This window comes from Erythrolamprus reginae, chromosome 1 (assembly GCF_031021105.1).
Source record: "Erythrolamprus reginae isolate rEryReg1 chromosome 1, rEryReg1.hap1, whole genome shotgun sequence".
Taxonomy (NCBI): domain Eukaryota; kingdom Metazoa; phylum Chordata; class Lepidosauria; order Squamata; family Dipsadidae; genus Erythrolamprus; species Erythrolamprus reginae.
Window position 1 is genome coordinate 96,263,481 of NC_091950.1, and position 17,980 is coordinate 96,281,460.

Below are 17,980 nucleotides of genomic sequence, written 5' to 3' on the forward strand. Positions count from 1 at the left end.
TTGCCGTTATCCCCAAACTCAGGAAACTATTATAAGAAGAAGTGGTGGTGGTAGCTTTACTGTTTTCCCAGCAACCGCTTGACTGATGGGGCCAAAGATGCTTGCTGGTGTTCTATAACTATGATTGTCAGTTGCTGTCATTAATCATGAACTGTATTATCAGTTTTGATGACCGTTAGCCCAGGCTCTGCATGAAGAAAACTCAGAGTTATTTGGAGAGTTAATGAAACTGCTATTGCGAAGAGAGAGAGAGAGAGTCAGTCACTCAAACCATCTGGTCGCTGAGTAGATTAAGCAGCAGAGCGTTGGGTGCCAGTAGTGTTGGGATGCGTTCATGTTCATCAGAACTAAATATGGAGCGCTTGTTCTTGTGAATGAGGCGTCTTAGCAACTGCTGTTTGCCTGGGCTCTGGAAAGTCCTCACGTCAATTTTTGAAATGAGGCAGACTCCTTTGGTTAAAGCAGAGGTCTTCAAACTTGGTGACTTTAAAGCTTGTGGACTACAACTCCCAGAGTTCTACAGCCAGCTTTTGAATTTTTTGAGAAAGAAGGAACACCTCAGGAACTTATTTTAGATTCTAACTATTAGATTTGTCATTATATATTGTTTTTATCATTGCTGTAAGCCGCCCCGAGCCTACAGAGAGGGGCGGCATACAAATCTAATAAATAAGTAAGTAAGTAAGTAAGTAAGTAAATAAATAAATAAATAAATAAATAAATAAATAAATAAATAAATAAACAAACAAACTGTAAGACTGAATCATAGTTCAAAAACTCCCATTTTTTGATAAGTCAGGTCTGTATTGTCTTTATATTGTTCATGAATGAATGTTTCATTCATTCATTCATTCATTCATTCATTCATTCATTCATTCATTCATTCATTCATTCGATTTTTTAATGCCGCCCTTCTCCTTAGACTCAGGGCGGCTTACAACATTTTAGCAATAGCACTTTTTCACAGAGCCAGCCTATTGCCCCACAGTCCGGGTCCTCATTTTACCCACCTCGGAAGGATGGAAGGCTGAGTCAACCTTGAGCCGGTGATGAGATTTGTATCGCTGACCTACAGATCTACAGTCAGATTCAGTGGCCTGCAGTACTGCACTCTACCTGCTGCGCCACCCCGGCTCTGTAAACCAGCTTGTTCTACCATTTTGTTCCAGTGGTGGGTTGCTCTCAGTTTGACCCGCTTCACTGAACCAGTAATAGTGGGAGGCTCTGCCCACCCATCCAGGACCCTTCTGCATATACGCAGAAATGTCACACGCAAGCACGAGCGTGAACTGGTAACAATGGGATTTAGAACCCACTACTGGTTTGTTCCCATGGCAGCCTGACCAAGTATAAATTTATATTGCCCAGCATGGGACGCTTTCCATTGATTTTGTTCCAAAGTCCAAATTTGGTTTTAAAGCACACCATACCACCAGAGGAATCAATTCCATCATACAATGAGGCCGGCAAACCAAAAAGAACAGAAAGCCAAGAGAGCGCAGAAGTCAAGATCACCTTTTATTTCTTTATCCCGTGTGTGTGTGTGTGTGTGTATACATGTGCATATATATTTGTTTTCGTAGATTTTCACGGGTATGTGTATATAGATTGTTCTGAGCCCGGGTTTTACCCCATGTAATATTTTGAGTATCTATGTGACGTTTCGGTGAAATCACATTCACCATCATCGGGATGAAATTGTTAGTTTTGTGCAGCTTTGAATATAGTTTATTGAATACAGTGTTCCCTCAATTTTCGCGGGTCCGAACTTCGCGAAAAGTCTATACCACGGTTTTTCAAAAATATTAATTAAAAAATACTTCGTGGTTTTTCCCCCTATACCACGGTTTTTCCTGCCTGATGATGTCATATATCATCACCACACTTTCGTCCACCTTTAATAAATATTTTTTTAAAATAAATTTTAATAAAGAAACATGGTGAGTAATAATCTACCGTATTTTTCGCTCTATAAGACGCACCTGCTGATAAGACGCACCTAGATTTTAGAGGAGGAAAATAGAAAAAAAATATTTTGAGCCAAAAAGTAGGCTAAAATATTTATTACAATAACACTGCCCTAGGGGAATTGGGAAAATATACAAACAAGCAACATCTCACTTGGATCATTTTGATGTTAAATATAATTGACTTTCTACTAAAGCTCAGAGACAAGGGTAAATAATAACTTGTATGACAATGCCAGGCAGCATCTTACATAAAGTAGCTAGCAGCTATCACTGTTAAAAGAGAATTTAATGAGTTTCAATCTCCTGGGCTAGATTAACTACACTTTGTAATACAGTAGAAACTTAATAATAGTCTCGCTAAAACTTTGGGTTTTTTTCTTCCTTTCAACAAATTTTTGAGAAGTGGAGGAAGTCAAATATCTGGTGATTTGCAAACTAATCAATCTGACACGTCTGAAAAAACTATAGTACAGAGAGAGAGAGATCTTGAAAACTGCAATAGTAGTTCACAACCTGGATATGGATAAAACTCTGAAATTTAGGAAATTTCACAGAATAACTTGTTAGACAACATAAAGAAGAATCTTGCCAAAATAGGCAGTACAGTAGAACCTCGACATGAGGGCGCCCGGTTGGACGCAGCGCGGGCCCACGCACCGGGAGCGAGAGAGCGAGCAAGCGAGCGGGCGGGGGGGTTGTCCTCCAGTCCCAGAGGCGCTCGTGGGGCAGAGAATCATCCCGGGCGAGCCGTTCTGCCCGAGCCACAACGGGCCGCGAGTGGGCGAGCTTCGCTCCCGCTGCATCTGCCCGGAACGTCGGGCTCGGAGGGGCGACTTCTCCGGCGCGGGGCGGGGGCGCTTCTGCTCGGCCTGCTCCTGCGGGCGAGGAAGAGGTTGGCGGCGGCTGCTCTCCGGGGCGAAAGCGCTTTTGGGGCGAGCCCGCGGGCTCCCGGCCAGGCCTTTAGGCGAGTGGGGGGGAGGGGGCTGTCGAGGCTGATCCTGCAGGCGGGAGGGCCCAGCGGCCTGCGCTGCCAAATCCCCGGACGGGCAGCTGGGCGGACAGGGGGCTGCTTCGGCTCCTCACCCCTCCTGCAGCGGTGCGCGTTACCTGCCCCTCCCCCACCCGCATCCGAGGGGAGGCCCCTAGTTTCTTCTTCCCCCGCAGGAGCCTCTCTGGATGCTTTGCGGCGCGGGACCCCCTGCCTCCCCCGGTGTTGCGGGCTCTTTTCTATTCCGAAATGCCCGCAGCCAGCGAAGCGCCTCTCCGCTCGCCAAGTGCCGCTTTGCTGCTTGCCTTCCGCCTTCCTTCCCGCTGATGCAGAGCGGCTTCCGAAGCGACGCAAAGACGGGTGAAGGTGGCTGGGCCGCTGACAGGGACAGGCGGCGAGCGCTCGGAGGGGGCACAGCCTGGAGCGAGACTTGGCCTCCGCTGCGGCTGCTTTTTGGGCTTGCGCCGCCCCCCCCCTCCCTGCCTGCATCTTCGCTCCATAAGACGCTGCTGATTTTTCAACCTACTTTGGGAGGGAAAAAACTGCGTCTTATGGAGCGAAAAATACGGTAAATGGTTGCTAAGGGAATGGGAAATTGCAATTTAGGGGTTTAAAGTGTTAAGGGAAGGCTTGTGTTACTGTTCATAGCCAAAAATAGTGTATTTACTTCCGCATCTCTACTTCGCAGAAATTCAACTTTCGCGGGCGGTCTCGGAACGCATCCCCCGCGAAAATCGAGGGAACACTGTATAGTTAACTATATTTATTGAATAAATGTATATTTATTGTATTGTATTGTATTGCCACGTGTATATATACAGTATACATGGCATCGGACCAGAATACCTCTGGGCCCGTCTTCTGACACACGAATCCGAGCAGCCGATAAAGTCCCACAGACTTGGCCTTCTCCGGGTCCCGTCGACTAAACAATGTCATCTGGCGGGCCCCAGGGGAAGAGCCTTCTCTGTGGCGGCCCCGGCCCTCTGGAATCAACTCGCCCCAGAGATTATAACTACCCCCACCCTCCTTGTCTTTCGTAAATTGCTTAAGACCCACCTATATCGCCAGGCATGGGGGAATTGAGACATCTCCCCCAGGCTTACAGAGTTTTATGTATGGTATGCTTGTGTTGTATGTGAATCGCCCCGAGTCTATGGAGAGGGGCGGCATACAAATCTAAGATATTATTATTATTATTATAATTATTATTATTATTATTATTATTATTATTATCATTATTATTATGTTAGTACAACACAGCAAATGAGATCACTATGCTGGATTTCGTATTTCATCACCAGTCGGGCGCTTCTCAAGCACCTAGGACTGTGTGATGTAGCGGCGAATTATGTTTGCCAATCCCAGTAAAGGGGCCTTTTGCAATTGACAGATGGAGATTTTGTCAATTCCGATGGTTTTCAAATGTCCACTGAGATCCTTTGGTACTGCGCCCAGCGTGCCAAGTACCATTGGGACCACTTTCACTGGCTTATGCCAGAGTCGTTGCAGCTCGATTTTTAGATCTTCATATTTCACTAATTTCTCTAGCTGCTTCTCCTCAATTCTGCTGTCTCCTGGGATTGTGATGTCGATGATCCATACTTTCTTTTTCTCCACGGTCACAATGTCTGGTGTGTTATGCTTCAGAATTCGGTCAGTCTGAAGTTGGAAATCCCACACTAGTTTTGCTTGCTCATTTTCGACCACTTTTTCGGGCTTATGATCCCACCAATTCTTTGCCACTGGTAAATGGTAGTTCCGGCACAAGTTCCAGTGGATCATCTGTGCCACAGCATCATGTCTATGCTTGTTGTTGTTGTTACTATTATTATTATTATTATTATTATTATTATTATTATTATTATTATTATTATTATTATTTGTGGCTGCCCACCTCAAGAAAAGCAACTCTTTGCCCCTTAAATCAACAGCAATGGAAAAGGTAAGTAGGCTTCTTGAACAATCCATATGCTGACTCCAGTTTAAATCTGTCTTAATATAGAACCGCTATGCAATTTTCACTGTGCCAGAATTAGGTTGCATGACCCATAACTAACTCATGAGCTGTACCCTGGCACCAATTCCAACCCTTTGACACACTGGCATTGGCCTAGCCGTAATCTACTGTTGCCAATTTGAAAAAAAAAATTAAAAAGTACTACTGCTGCTTCTTATGGCTTCAGGATCCGCAGACATTATCCACATCCTTTAAAACCAGAATTGGTAGCTGCCTCCAGTAAAGTTAAATAGTTATATTAAAGTAAATCTACACCTTGGTAAAATCAGAATATTGAAGTCAAGCTTAGGTTCAGATAAAAAGAGACATAGAGACTATGGAAAAACTACAAAAAAGAGCTAGCAAAATGATAAGGGGACTAGAAACCAAGTCATATAAAGAGAGATTGCTGGAACTGGGCATGGATAGTCTAATGAAAAGACGGCCGGGGGGGCACATGATAGCAGTATACTGCTACTTGAGGGGTTGCCACAGAGAGGAGGGGGTCACTCTATTCTCCAAGGCACCACAGGGCCAGACGAGGAACAAAGGTTGGAAGCTGATCAAGAAAGGAAGGGAGGGAGGGAGGGAGGGGGGAAGGAGAAATGGAGGAAGAAAGAAAGGAAGGAAGGAGAAATGGAGGGAGGAAGGAAGGAATGAGAAATGGAGGGAAGAAGGAAGGAAGGAAGGAAGGAAGGAGAAATGGAGGGAGGGAGGAAAGAAGGAAGGAGAAATTCTCTTTCCCTGCCCTTTTGCAAAAGTCCAATAAATGCTCATTTTTAAATTGTTCATTGGTTTCATTGGGCTTTCCAAGATATTTAAAGCAAACCCCCCACCCCACCTCTCAGGGGGGGAAAAGGGAGGAGGAGGAAGAAGAGGAATCCAAAGCTACTTTCAGGCAAAGTCTCCACTATGTTTTCTCAACTGACAATGTAGGTCAGTTGAAGAGAGGCACCTGAAAGGAATATTTTGAAAGAGAAGTAAAGAACTGCCCAAAAGCAGAAATAAAAGGCAGAGAAAATCAGAGAAACAGAAGCTTCTTTCCATCTGGAGAAGGAAGGAAGGAAAGAAGGAAGGAAGGAAGGAGAAATGGAGGGAACAAAGAAGGAAGGAAAGAAGAAAGGGTGGGCAATTAATTTATAATTATAATATAATTATAATATATAATATATAATATAGTATATACTATAATATATAATTATACATATATAACATATAATATAATATAATATAAAATTATAATTTTAATTATAATATAATTAACTCAGTTCTACCCAATAATATACAGGATTGAATAGATCTGAGTTAATTATATTAGTCCGGCCCTCTAAAACCATCCCAATTTCTCATGCAGCCCCATGGCAAAATTAATTGCCCACACCTGATCTAGCTCAAAGAACCAAGCACCTTTAAATCTCAGTCTGCCTTCCGCAACATAAGTGCCCCCCCCCCCCACATCATCATATCCCCAAGGTATGCAGAGGAACATTTTTGCATCTGCTTGAAACCTGTGTAGCTGAATCTTGCCTTTCTGCCTGCCCTGCAGCTGGATTAAAAGGAGATATACATGCAGAGCTAGAGGATGATGTAGGATTAAGGCTCCTGAAGCTAATAGTAGTAGTAATGGAGCCTTGGTGGTGCAGTACTGCAAGCTACTTCTGCTAATCACCAGCTGCCAGAAATTTGGCAGATGGAATCTCAGTAGGCTCAAGATTGACTCAGCCTTCCATCCTTTCAAGGTCGGTAAAATCAGGACCCAGATTATTGGGGGCAACATGCTTACTCTTTGTAAACAACTTAGAGAGGGCTGTAAAGCACTGTGAAGTGGTAATATATAAGTCTAAATGCTATTGCTATAGTAAAAACTTCCCCCAAAATGGGGAAGTTAAGAAAGTGACAAGGGAATTTTGTTTTTAGATCACATTCAGTTTTTATCTCTAGTTACACATTGATGGCTATTTTTATTTCTAGTTCCCTTAAAAACTTGAATGGCTTTTGTTTTGTTTCTTGATAGATCGAGGGCTATTATAATTGGCTGAAGGGTGGATTGCTGACATCCCAGAGGTGAGGTAGTCATTCAGTAGGTCCCCTCAGGTGCTCCAATACCTGTGCTTACTAGATGGCTTTCGATGACCCATTTTCTTTTAGACCAAACTACCTGAGAGCCTCTGAATTGAATTGAATTGATTTGACTAATATGCAGCCCAATCCCGTAGGACTCAGGGCGGCTTACAACAGTAAAATAATACAATAATATAGTAAAAAATCAAATATCAAACAGTAAAAACCCATTAAACTAATTAATCAATTATAATAACAATAAAAACCTCCTAGACTAAACTACACATTCATACACTCATACACACCAAGTGAACCATAATTTGGCTGAGACTAAGGTGTTAACCCTCACGGCCCCCAGGCCTGCTGGCAGAGCAAGGTCTTCAAGGTTTTTTGGGAGGCCAGTAGGGTGGGAGCAATACGGACATCGGGGAGGGGATAGTTGTTTCCAAAGGGCTGGGGCCACCATAGAGAAGGCCCTTCCCCTTCATCTTAGGGATGAAGTAAAAATGAGTCCACCTACATTGCTCAAATTCCTTAGAGGAAAATATATATATATGTCTCTGTCTGTCTATCTCTCCCTTCCTCTCCTCCCCACTCTCTGCACAAAGCAAGGGAGGGAAACAATGGCCCTTTTAGAACCTGTGGACTTCAACTTCCAGAATTCCTGATTAGGAATTGTTGAGTTGAAATCCAGAGATCTTAAAACAGGCCAGAGTTTCCCACCGCTGCTCCAGAGGTAGACGTCAGGCACAAAAGCAAGAATGACGCGTGAGTGTTCGGAAATTTCAGATCGTGCAGAATGCAGCTGCAAGCAACCATGGGCTTCCCTAAGTATGCCCATGTTACACCAACACTCCGCAGTCTGCTTTGGTTTCCGATCAGTTTCCGGTCACAATTCAAAGTGTTGGTTATGACCTATAAAGCCCTTCATGGCATCAGAACAGAATATCTCCGGGACAGCCTTCTGCCGCACGAATCCCAGCGACCAGTTAGGTCCCACAGAGTTGGCCTTCTCCGGGTCCCATCGACTAAACAATGTCATCTGGCGGGACCCAGGGGAAGAGCCTTCTCTGTGGCGGCCCCGACTCTGTGGAACCAGCTCCCCCCGGAGATTAGGGTTGCCCCCACCCTCCTTGCCTTTTGTAAACTTCTTAAAACTCACCTCCATAGTTCCCTGTAAGCTGCGCAGCGCGCTATAGCGCAGGCAAATTTTAACGACAGCCCAGAGTTTTCCAAGCTGGCGCGGAGCGGGTTTCTCCCCGACAGACAGCTGATCCGCCCCTCCCAAGCTGTTGGTGGGAGAGAAAACCCCGGCTTCCTGGGCTCTGCCGTCAGCCGCGCCCATCTCCTCCCACACCCTTCCGCTTCCCCTCGGCGTCGGAGGAGGCGTTGGCTTCCTCCCCAGCCGCCGTGCTGGGAGCTGCCCCCTGGAGTCGGGGGCGACGGGCCCGGAATCGGCCTACTCCACCTCCTCCCCCGCGCCGTGCAGGCCAGCAAAGCGTCAAGGCTTCTGAGGTGAGCTGCGTGGCGGCAGCGGTTGGCAGAGCCAAGGGGAGGGCATGCCGGTCAGCAAAGCTGGCTGCCCACCAGCCTGATGCCCGTCCATGTGTGTGTGGGGGGGCGAATCCACCAGCCATGCTGCCAGCCTGATATCCGTCCGTGCGGGGGAGATGAATCCGCCAGCCACACCACCAGCCTGATATCCGTCCGTGCGGGGGGGGGGACGAATCCGCCAGCCACGCTGCCAGCCTGATGTCTGTCCGTATGGGGGGGGCTCTCTTTCTTTCTCTCCCTCCTTCATTCCCTCTTTCTCATCGAGCTGGCGGTGTGGCAGATGGATTCACCCCCCCCCCCCGCACGGACAGACATCAAGCTGCGGGCATGGCCGGTGGATTCGCCCCAACCCCACACGGACGGACATTCCGGGAAAGCAGCGCGCTTTTCAAATTCGCTGCTTTCCTGGGCAGGGGGGGGCAAGAAGGTGGCCGCCTCCCCCCCTGCCCAGGAAAGAGGTGCAGGAAAAGCGCGCCCTGATGTAGCCAAAGCACAAGCTTTGCTTCCTCTCCCGCCGCCGCGCTGGGGGCTGCCCGCCGGTGGGTCCCCTCTGCCACCCAATCCCAGTAAAAGACTTCCTTGGGCACGCTTTCAAACGCGTCATTTACCCGGGCAGCCGGCTTCGCCTTCTCCTCCACCGCTGCCACGCTGGGGCTGCCTCCTGCCCCCGGGGGCGACAGACCCGGCCTCGGCCCACTCTGCCCCAGTGTGCCTGAAGCACAAGCTTCGCTTTGTCTCCCGCCACCGCGTCGTGCAGGCCAGCAAAGTGTCAAGGCTTCTGAGGTGAGCTGCGCAGCGGCGGCGGGAGGCAGAGCCAAGGGGAAGGCATGCTGGTCAGCAAAGCTGGCTGCCCGCCAGCCCGATGTCCATCCATGTGTGTGGGGGGGGCGAATCCGCCAGCCACGCCGCTAGCCTGATGTCCGTCTGTGCGGGGGGGGGTGAATCCGCCAGCCACACCGCCAGCCTGATGTCCGTCCATGCGGGGGGGGGGGATGAATCCGCCAGCCACGCTGCTAGCCTGATGTCCGTCTGTGCGGGGGGGATGAATACGCCAGCCACACCGCCAGCCTGATGTCCGTCCATGCGGGAGGGCCCCGAATCCGCCAGCCACGCCGCTAGCCTGATGTCCGTCTGTGCGGGGGGGATGAATACGCCAGCCACACCACCAGCCTGATGTCTGTCTGTGCGGGGGGGGGCTCTCTTTCTTTCTCTCCCTCCTTCATTCCCTCTTTCTCATCGAGCTGGCGGTGTGGCCGATGGATTCGCCCCCCCCCCCCGCATGGACAGACACCAGGCTGCCGGCATGGCTGGCGGATTCGCCCCAACCCCACACGGACGGACATTCCGGGAAAACAGCGTGCTTTTCAAATTCGCTGCTTTCCTGGGCGGGGGGGGGGGGGCGAGAAGGTGGCCGCCTCCCCCCTGCCCAGGAAAGAGGTGCAGGAAAAGCGCGCCCTGGTGTAGCCGAAGTACAAGCTTTGCTTCCTCTACCGCCGCCGCGCTGGGGGCTGTCCGCCGGTGGGTCCCCTCCGCCACCCAATCCCAGTAAAAGACTTCCCTGGGCGCGCTTTCAAATGCGTCATTTACCCGGGCAGCCGGCTTCGCCTTCTCCTCCCCCGCTGCCACGCTGGGGCTGCCTCCTGCCCCCGGGGGTGACAGGCCCGGCCTCGGCCCACTCTGCCCCAGTGTGCCCGAAGCACAAGCTTCGCTTTGTCTCCCGCCGCCGCGCCAGGGGCTTCCCCGCCACCACCGGGTCCCCTCTGCCACTCAATCCCAGTACAAGATGATGGCAGCCCACATCAAGACGTAGCCGGCCACCGTTAAACAGGTAGGAAGAGGGTGGAGAGAGAAAGAGGGGGGAAGGAGGGAGAGGGAAAGACATAGAGGGAAGGAGGGAGGGAGAAAGAGCAAAAAAGGAAGCAAGGAAGAAAGGAAGAGGGATGGAGAGAGAGGGGGAAAGAAAGATGAAGGAAGGGAGACAGAGAGAAAGGGGGAGGGAGAGATAGAAAGGAGGGAGAGGGGGATAGTAGGATAGGGGGAGGGAAAAGGAAGGGCTTGGAGAAAGGCAGGGGGAGAGAAAGATAGAAAGGAAAGAGGGAGGAAGAGATAGAAAGGAAAGAGGGAGGGAGGGAGAGATAGAAAGGAAAGAGGGAGGGAGAGATAGAAAGGAAAGAGAGAGAAAGGAAAGAAGGAGGGAGAGATAGAAAGAAAAGAGGGAGGGAGGAAAGAGGCAGGGAGAGATACAAAGGAAAGAGGGAGGGAGGAAAGAGGGAGGGAGAGATAGAAAGGAAAAAGGGAGGGAGGAAAGGGAGGGAGAGATAGAAAGGAAAGAGGGAGGGAGAGATAGAAAGGAAAGAGGGAGGGAGGAAAGGGAGGGAGAAATAGAAAGGAAAGAGGGATGGAGGAAAGGGAGGGAGGGAGAGATAGAAAGGAAAGAGGGAGGGAGGAAAGAGGGAGACATAGAAAGGATAGAATTATGGATGCAAGAACTCGCTCATGTGTGATAGCGCACACCCACACTTACTTTATTTGGTGTGTTTTTTTTAAATTTATTTATTTATTTATTTATTCTTATATGCCGCCCAGTCCCAAAGGGACTGCCGCTCAGACACTATACTTTTCCGCCCACCTCGAAAAAAAATTAGAGGGAACACTGCTCACCTCTGCCATCAGGCATGGGGGAATTGAGACATCTTTCCCGGACCTATATAATTTACGTATGATGTTTGTGTGTATGTCTTGTTTTTAAATAAGGGGTTTTTAGATATTTTTAAAATATATTAATTTGTTATTGTACATTGTTTTTATTATTGCTGTGAGCTGCCCCGAGTCTACGGAGAGGGGCGGCATACAAATCTAATTAATAATAATAATAATAATAATAATAATAATAATAATAATAATAATAATAATAATTATTATTATTATTATTATTATATGGCCCCCGGAGGCCATTTATTCGGCCTGCCGCCAGCTGCCTCCATTCGAACATAAGCATTCCCCTCACAATCCCTCCAGCTATCAGGGACAGGAAGAGTGGAGGCACAGGGAATGCATCACAATGTGTTACAGTGTCATTTTGTGTCATTTTGGTTGGTACGGTGCCCCAGGATTTTGTAAATGTAAAAAATGTGCCGGGGCTCAAAAAAGGTTGAAAACTACTGCGGTAGGGGTCTGCATTAGATGCATCTTATACTACATTCAAAGTATAAGATACATCTAAATTTTCAGCCTCTTTTAGGGAGGAAATAAGATGCGTCTTATAGTCTGAAAACTACAATATTTTTTTTCTTTTATGTGCCCTGAGATCATATGCACCAAAGACAAATTCCTTGTGTGTCCAATCACACTTGGCCAATAAAGAATTCTGTGTGTGTGTCTGTCTGTCTACCCATCTATTCTATCTATCCACATTCACCCCTTTTCTATTTTAAAACACCAATGAGCTACAGCATGTTTTCTACCGAAAACCAGAAAGAAACCAGTAATCTCCGAGTATCCAGGCAGTCATGAAATACTTGCATCTCACCACACTTGAGAAGTGATTCCAACCCCTTCGTCCTGAATCCTTTTCATCTTGTTCACTATGACTTTCTGTTGCCTGCTTAAAAGCAGGTATTATCTGGTTCTTTTTAATTATTACTGCTGGCCTGTCTATCACTATTTTCATCTCCCAGATAAAGAGAAAATTAAAGCTTTAAATAAGTATCCATACTTTTCAAAACCATCACTGAAGTAGAAATGTAGGGAGTGGCCCCAAATCCCAAGCCATTCACACATAAATTCATCTAGACTATATACAGTCTAAGATCCATGTTTCATTATGATTTGGAAGCAACGTTTCTCATATTTTCAGTTGGCTTCATCTGATTTCTTTCCGACAACAAAATTAGTGTTAGAGAGAAAGGCAAAAAATTATTGTGTACTATTTCTAGCTTAATGTCCCACTGTTTCACAGAACAAATCCTTAAACCTTCAGCTCGTGTTAACTTACTGGATTCTCTTAGTGACCAAAGGTAATTTTCAACCAGCTCAAAGCTCCATTCAGACTAATGTGTCACTAGCTAAACCAAGTGGAAAGCACATTATAAATGCCTGCTCCTTAATTTTCCTGCTTGCTACAATGAGAAGGCTTCAGTGTCCCTTCCTTCCTATTTATATAGTGCCACTTGCCAAGCAGCTCAGGTGATCTCCTGCGATTCCATTTTGTATTTTACTGGCACAGATAGCTCCCGCACAAAGGAACTGAGAAAAACTCTGCTGTGCTTTAAGGGGAAAAGGAGAAGAAACTAATAACAATGGGGAACAATTTGTAACACAATTTCTGTTGAGGTTTATTTTTGAGCTTCTTTATAGAGTTAATTAGGCATGCTGGTTTCAAAACTGTAGTTAGTTTTCTTCTACCACATCAAGTTTTTTTTCTCTACACCTTATATATATATATAATAGTTAATTAGGCAACATGAGCATCAAATTGCATTTTTTACATAGCCATCTTGCTAACTTCATGGAAAATCTTGGTGCAGTCAGTGATGGGCCGGGTAATTCCACCAAAATTTGAAGGTCATAGAGGCATGGTATCAAAGTAGATGGGATGTACATACGATGGCTGACTATTGTTGAAGCATCAAGTGGGAATGTCCAGAGATTAAACACTCCAGAAAAAGCTATCACCGAATTTTTTTTATCTTAATATATATAATTACCGTTTGATAAAAAACCAACTATTTCTATGAACACAATTTAACTTGAAGTAACTATTATAGTCTTTGTATGAATAAAATCATTCTTTGTAAACAGTATACAGTATTTAGTAAGTTTTTACTTTCCTTTATATGCCCAATTTGTATGACTTTTGAGGGCATCCTGTAGCTTAAAAAGTTGACATGATAGACAAAAACTATGGTTATTTTGGGATCCAGAGGCCAAATGTTAGTTGGAAACAAGTCATAGATTTAAGACAATGAAATTGCTGTTCCCCAGTGTAAAGGATATACCTAAATTCAGGGGTGAAATGCTCCAAGATCACTCATGCCTGTCGTTTGTCATAAAGCTGATTGCGAAGGGAGCACGAGGCCCCTCCCTCCCTCCCGGCTGCCGCTATTTGGGTTCTTTTACCCTCTGCGCATGCACAAAGCATTCTGTGTATGTGCAGAGAGTAAAAGAATCCAAATGGCGGTGTCCGGGCAGGTGGGCGGGGCTTCATGCTCCCTTCGCGACTGGCTCTCGACAACTGACAGGCACGAGCGAACCGGGAGCACTTCACTCCTGCGTAAATTGCCTTAAATTTTTGGAGAGACAAACTGTAAGAACCACGTATTTCTACCATTAGTAATCAGAAATTAGAGAAAAAGCTTGAGAATCAATGCCTGTTGTGGTGCTTTTGTCTTGAGCTTCTGCAGCTTGGGCAAAACACAAAAATAAACAAGGACTAAGCCAGAATTTGAACATAAACCACATTACTAGCCAGATTTTGAATATAAACCAGCCATTAGGATGGCTATGGACCAGGGGTGGAATTCACCAGGTTCTGGAGAAGTGGTAGAGGAAACTTTGAGTAGTTTAGAGCAGTATTTCCCAACCTTGGCAACTTGAAGATATTTGGACTTCAACTCCCAGAATTCCCCAGCCAGCAAATGCTGGCTGGGGAATTCTGGGAGTTGAAGTCCAGATATCTTCAAGCTGCCAAGGTTGGGAAACACTGGTTTAGAGAACGGGCAAATACCACCTCTGGCTAGCCCCAGAATGGGGTGGGAATGGAAATTTTGCATTATCTTTCCACCGTCATGTCAACCAAGCCACGCTCACAAAATTGGTAGGGAAAAATTTTGAATTTCACCCCTGCTACGGACTAATATTTTTATCTCACCATAATGTCCAGGCTGAAAACAATATCAGATACTTCTTAATGAATGCCCTTAGCTTTGATTACTACCATCAAAGGGGTGGTTAGAGTGCAGCACTGCAGGCTACTTCAGCTGTTAGCTGTAGTTCAGCAGTTCAGATCTCACCACTGACTCAAGGTTGACTCAGCCTTCCACCCTTCCGAGGTGGGTAAAATGAGAACCCAGATTGTTGGGGGCAAGAGGTTGACTCTGTAAACTGCTTAGAGAGGGCGGTAGCACTATGAAGCGGTATATAGGTCTAAATGCTATTACTATTGAATAGAATAGATACAATAGAATTCTTTATTGGCCAAGTATGATTGGACACACAAGGAATTTGTCTTTGGTGCATATGCTCTCAATGTACATAAAAGAAAAAGATACATTTGTCACAAATCGAGGTACAACACTTAATGATTGTCATAGGGGTCAAATAAGCAATGAGGAAACAATCAATATTAAGGGGAAGAGCCTTCTCTGTGGGGGCCCCGACCCTCTGGAACCAGCTCCCCCCTGAGATTAGGATTGCCCCCACCCTCCCTGGCTTTCGTAAACTCCTTAAAACCCACCTCTGTCGTCAGGCATGGGGAAACTAAAACATCTCCCCCTTGCCCATGTTGTTTTGCCGTTGATTGATTGACTGTGTGCCTGTGTTTTTTTATATATATTGGGATTGTTTTATGAATTTTTAATTTAAAATTGTAATTAGATTGGTGGGAATTGGATTTGTTACTATGTACTGTTTTTATTATTGCTGTGAGCCGCCCCGAGTTTGTAGAGAGGGGCGGCATATAAATCCAATCAATCAATCAATCAATCAATCAATCAATCAATAGTAATAAAATATCTTAAGGATATAAGCAACAGGTTACAGTCATGCAGTCATAAGTGGGAGGAAATGGGAAAGAGGAATGATGGGAAAAAACTAGGAGTAGTGCAGACTTAGTAAAAAGTCTGACAGTGTTGAGGGAATTATTTGTTTAGTAGAGTGATGGCGTTTGGGAAAAAACTGTTCTTGTGTCTAGTTGTCTTGGTGTGCAGTGCTCTGTAGCGATGTTTTGAGGGTAGGAATTGAAACAGTTTGTGTCCAGGATGCGAGGGGTCAGATTGCTATCTATATACGCCATTAACAATAAAGAAGGGAAAAACATTAATGCAATAACTCCCTCTAAAACTTTCTCCTCCCCCCCCCCATACAAAAGGAGATATGCATCCATTGAACATGGCACTTAAAATGAAAACCTTCCCAAAGGAGAGCAAAGGGGTTTCCATACCAGTCTTTTCTGAGCTGGATCCTACCCAAAAAAGGAATTTCAATCTACCCATTGCTGAAGGACTTAGGAAATTGGAAAGGACATCTGAACAGCCCCTAGGCCAGAAGGTCAGTTTGCTCATAAGAAGTAAGCCATAATGTAAATTGTTAAGGGGGGGCAACAATTAACAAAAATAGGAAAATCTGAATAGAAAACCACTGATGCATCAGATCTCTGGTAAATGCTGAACAACTGCTAGAAAAAGTCTGTGTTCTGCATAACAGCTGGAGGCCATGCAATAGCCACTCCTTTTAGACATTGGAGGATAGGACTATTGACCCCTCTTTCATTCTGAGCACTTGGGGCTCTTGCAAAGATGTTTCCATGAATCTCTAGCAAAGGAGAGGCGGGGGGGGGGGGAAACATGGCCCGTGGCCCTGGAAACTACTTTCCACTGGGAATAAATAAATCTGCACCATTGCTTTCTCCCTCATTCATTGATTAAAAAAAAAAAAGTTCTTCAAGTTCTTTCCGTTCTATTTATGGCGGAATGTGCTAATATAACTTATGTTAAAAAGAGGCTGTTTTCTTTCCAAGCCTTTATAATGATTCTTTGATAAGGAACATTGCAGCAGAGCGGCTGCTCAACCTATGAGTGAAGCCCCACAGCAGATACATTACTGTAACAAATGTAACACGTGGAATTAAACTGACTTGCAAGAGTTTACAGGATACTGATGTCAGCTAAACATATGGAAAGCAACAAATAGCTTTTCTGTAGCACTGGCTTGGATTTAGATCAGTGGTTCTCAACCTGGGGGTCGGGACCCCTTTGGGAGTCGAAGGACCGTTTCACAGGGGTCACCTACGACCATGGAAAAAGACAAATTTCCCAGTGTTAGGAACTAAAACTTCTATCCTGGCGCCTTGGAACATATTTTTACAATCCCACCAATCGGGAGTTTATAGTGGGGGTGTCCCTCTGACCTTCCTGCCAATCAGCTTAAAGCTCTGTTGGGAGAATTGGCGCTAGACTTATGGCTGGGGGTCACCACAACATGAGGAACTGTATTAAGGGATTGCGGCGTTAGAAAGGTTGAGAACCACTGATTTAGATCAAGTCACAAATGTATTTTCTTCACTTATTTCAAGAACAGCAGTTTCTAACAAACGAAACAACCACCAGTGAGACAAGCAACTTCCACTCCCCATCCCACCTTTTCAGCATCTGACTTTTTCCTTACCGTATAACTATTTGAAGCATTGTTTTCCTGATCTTGCCTGAGTTACAACATAACAATCAAACATTGTCTGATGAATTAAGCGACAGCTTGTGAAAGCCTGCTTTCTTCTATCAGTGTCTGTCCGTCTGTCCGTCCGTCCGTCCGTCCGTCCATCCATATTTTGGAATTATTCATCTGCTCTAGCACGGCTGCCGAGCCATTATTTCCACACCTTTTATCTTATGCCTTTTCAGTAAATTTTGTTAACATGACAAGGTACTACCAGCCTGTTTTTAAATGGATTATAGTAAGCTTATAGATAACATTGTGAAAGTCACGCTTATCAGTACAGACAATAGTGGACAAAAATCCACCTTATTTCCTGCAGTCCTCTAAAGGTGTTGGGCAAAATCTCAACCTTTGCAGTGGGAGCCTGTCTAAAGGGCAGATTGTGAAAGTTTAATTTAAAAGGGAAAAGGAGAAAGGGGAGAGAGGAATGCACGCTAACTCCGCAGCCTACTTTTAAATGGATTTTCTAAGGACCTGCTAATCTAGAAATAGTTTAGAATAAACAGCAGCGGGGCTGTCAACAAAGCATTATGCTACCTTCACATTCCTATTATCTCCCATGCTGAAATAACATTCTGTTTGTTGCCAGATGTTTTCTTAATAAAACCCAAATAGTTCACATATCAGAGAGACTTTTCAACCAATGTTCCTGGATAAGGCAGCGAAAAGGAGACTATCTTTTGGAAATCCAACTTTCACTCTCAGGGGGCCATCTGAGGACCACCTTCTGAGTTTGGAGGCAAATAGGATCAAACCTAGTTAATTACTTGGATGGGTGTCAGGAGATGCAGGTTAGTTTGGAGGCAGGGGGAAGGACAGCAAAAAAGAGACAATGCAAGCAAATTATATACTGTTTCAAAATAAAGGCAACCCAGATGTTTCCATGCAAACAAGAGGAACTTAACTGAAGAAAAGTTTTACCTTGCCCCTTCTGCAGGGTTCCAGAATTAGGAAATGTCCTCCCTTGGGAGAATGCAT

The 17,980-nt window shown here is 45.7% G+C and overlaps 1 protein-coding gene across 3 annotated transcripts in view; it reads right to left on the minus strand.

Annotated features, from left to right (window-relative positions):
• Positions 1 to 17,980, minus strand: part of LARGE2 (LARGE xylosyl- and glucuronyltransferase 2) — a 78,097-nt gene that overhangs the window by 31,652 nt on the left and 28,465 nt on the right. The window contains exon 1 of one of the 3 annotated variants that reach the window (XM_070760283.1): positions 16,955 to 16,976. The exons of the other annotated variants lie outside the window; for them this stretch is intronic. Within the exon in view, the coding sequence (XP_070616384.1) occupies positions 16,955 to 16,974 (20 nt within the window). The 5' untranslated portion in view covers positions 16,975 to 16,976. Of the gene's footprint in view, positions 1 to 16,954; positions 16,977 to 17,980 lie in introns of those variants that run through there. 3 annotated transcript variants of the gene reach the window in all.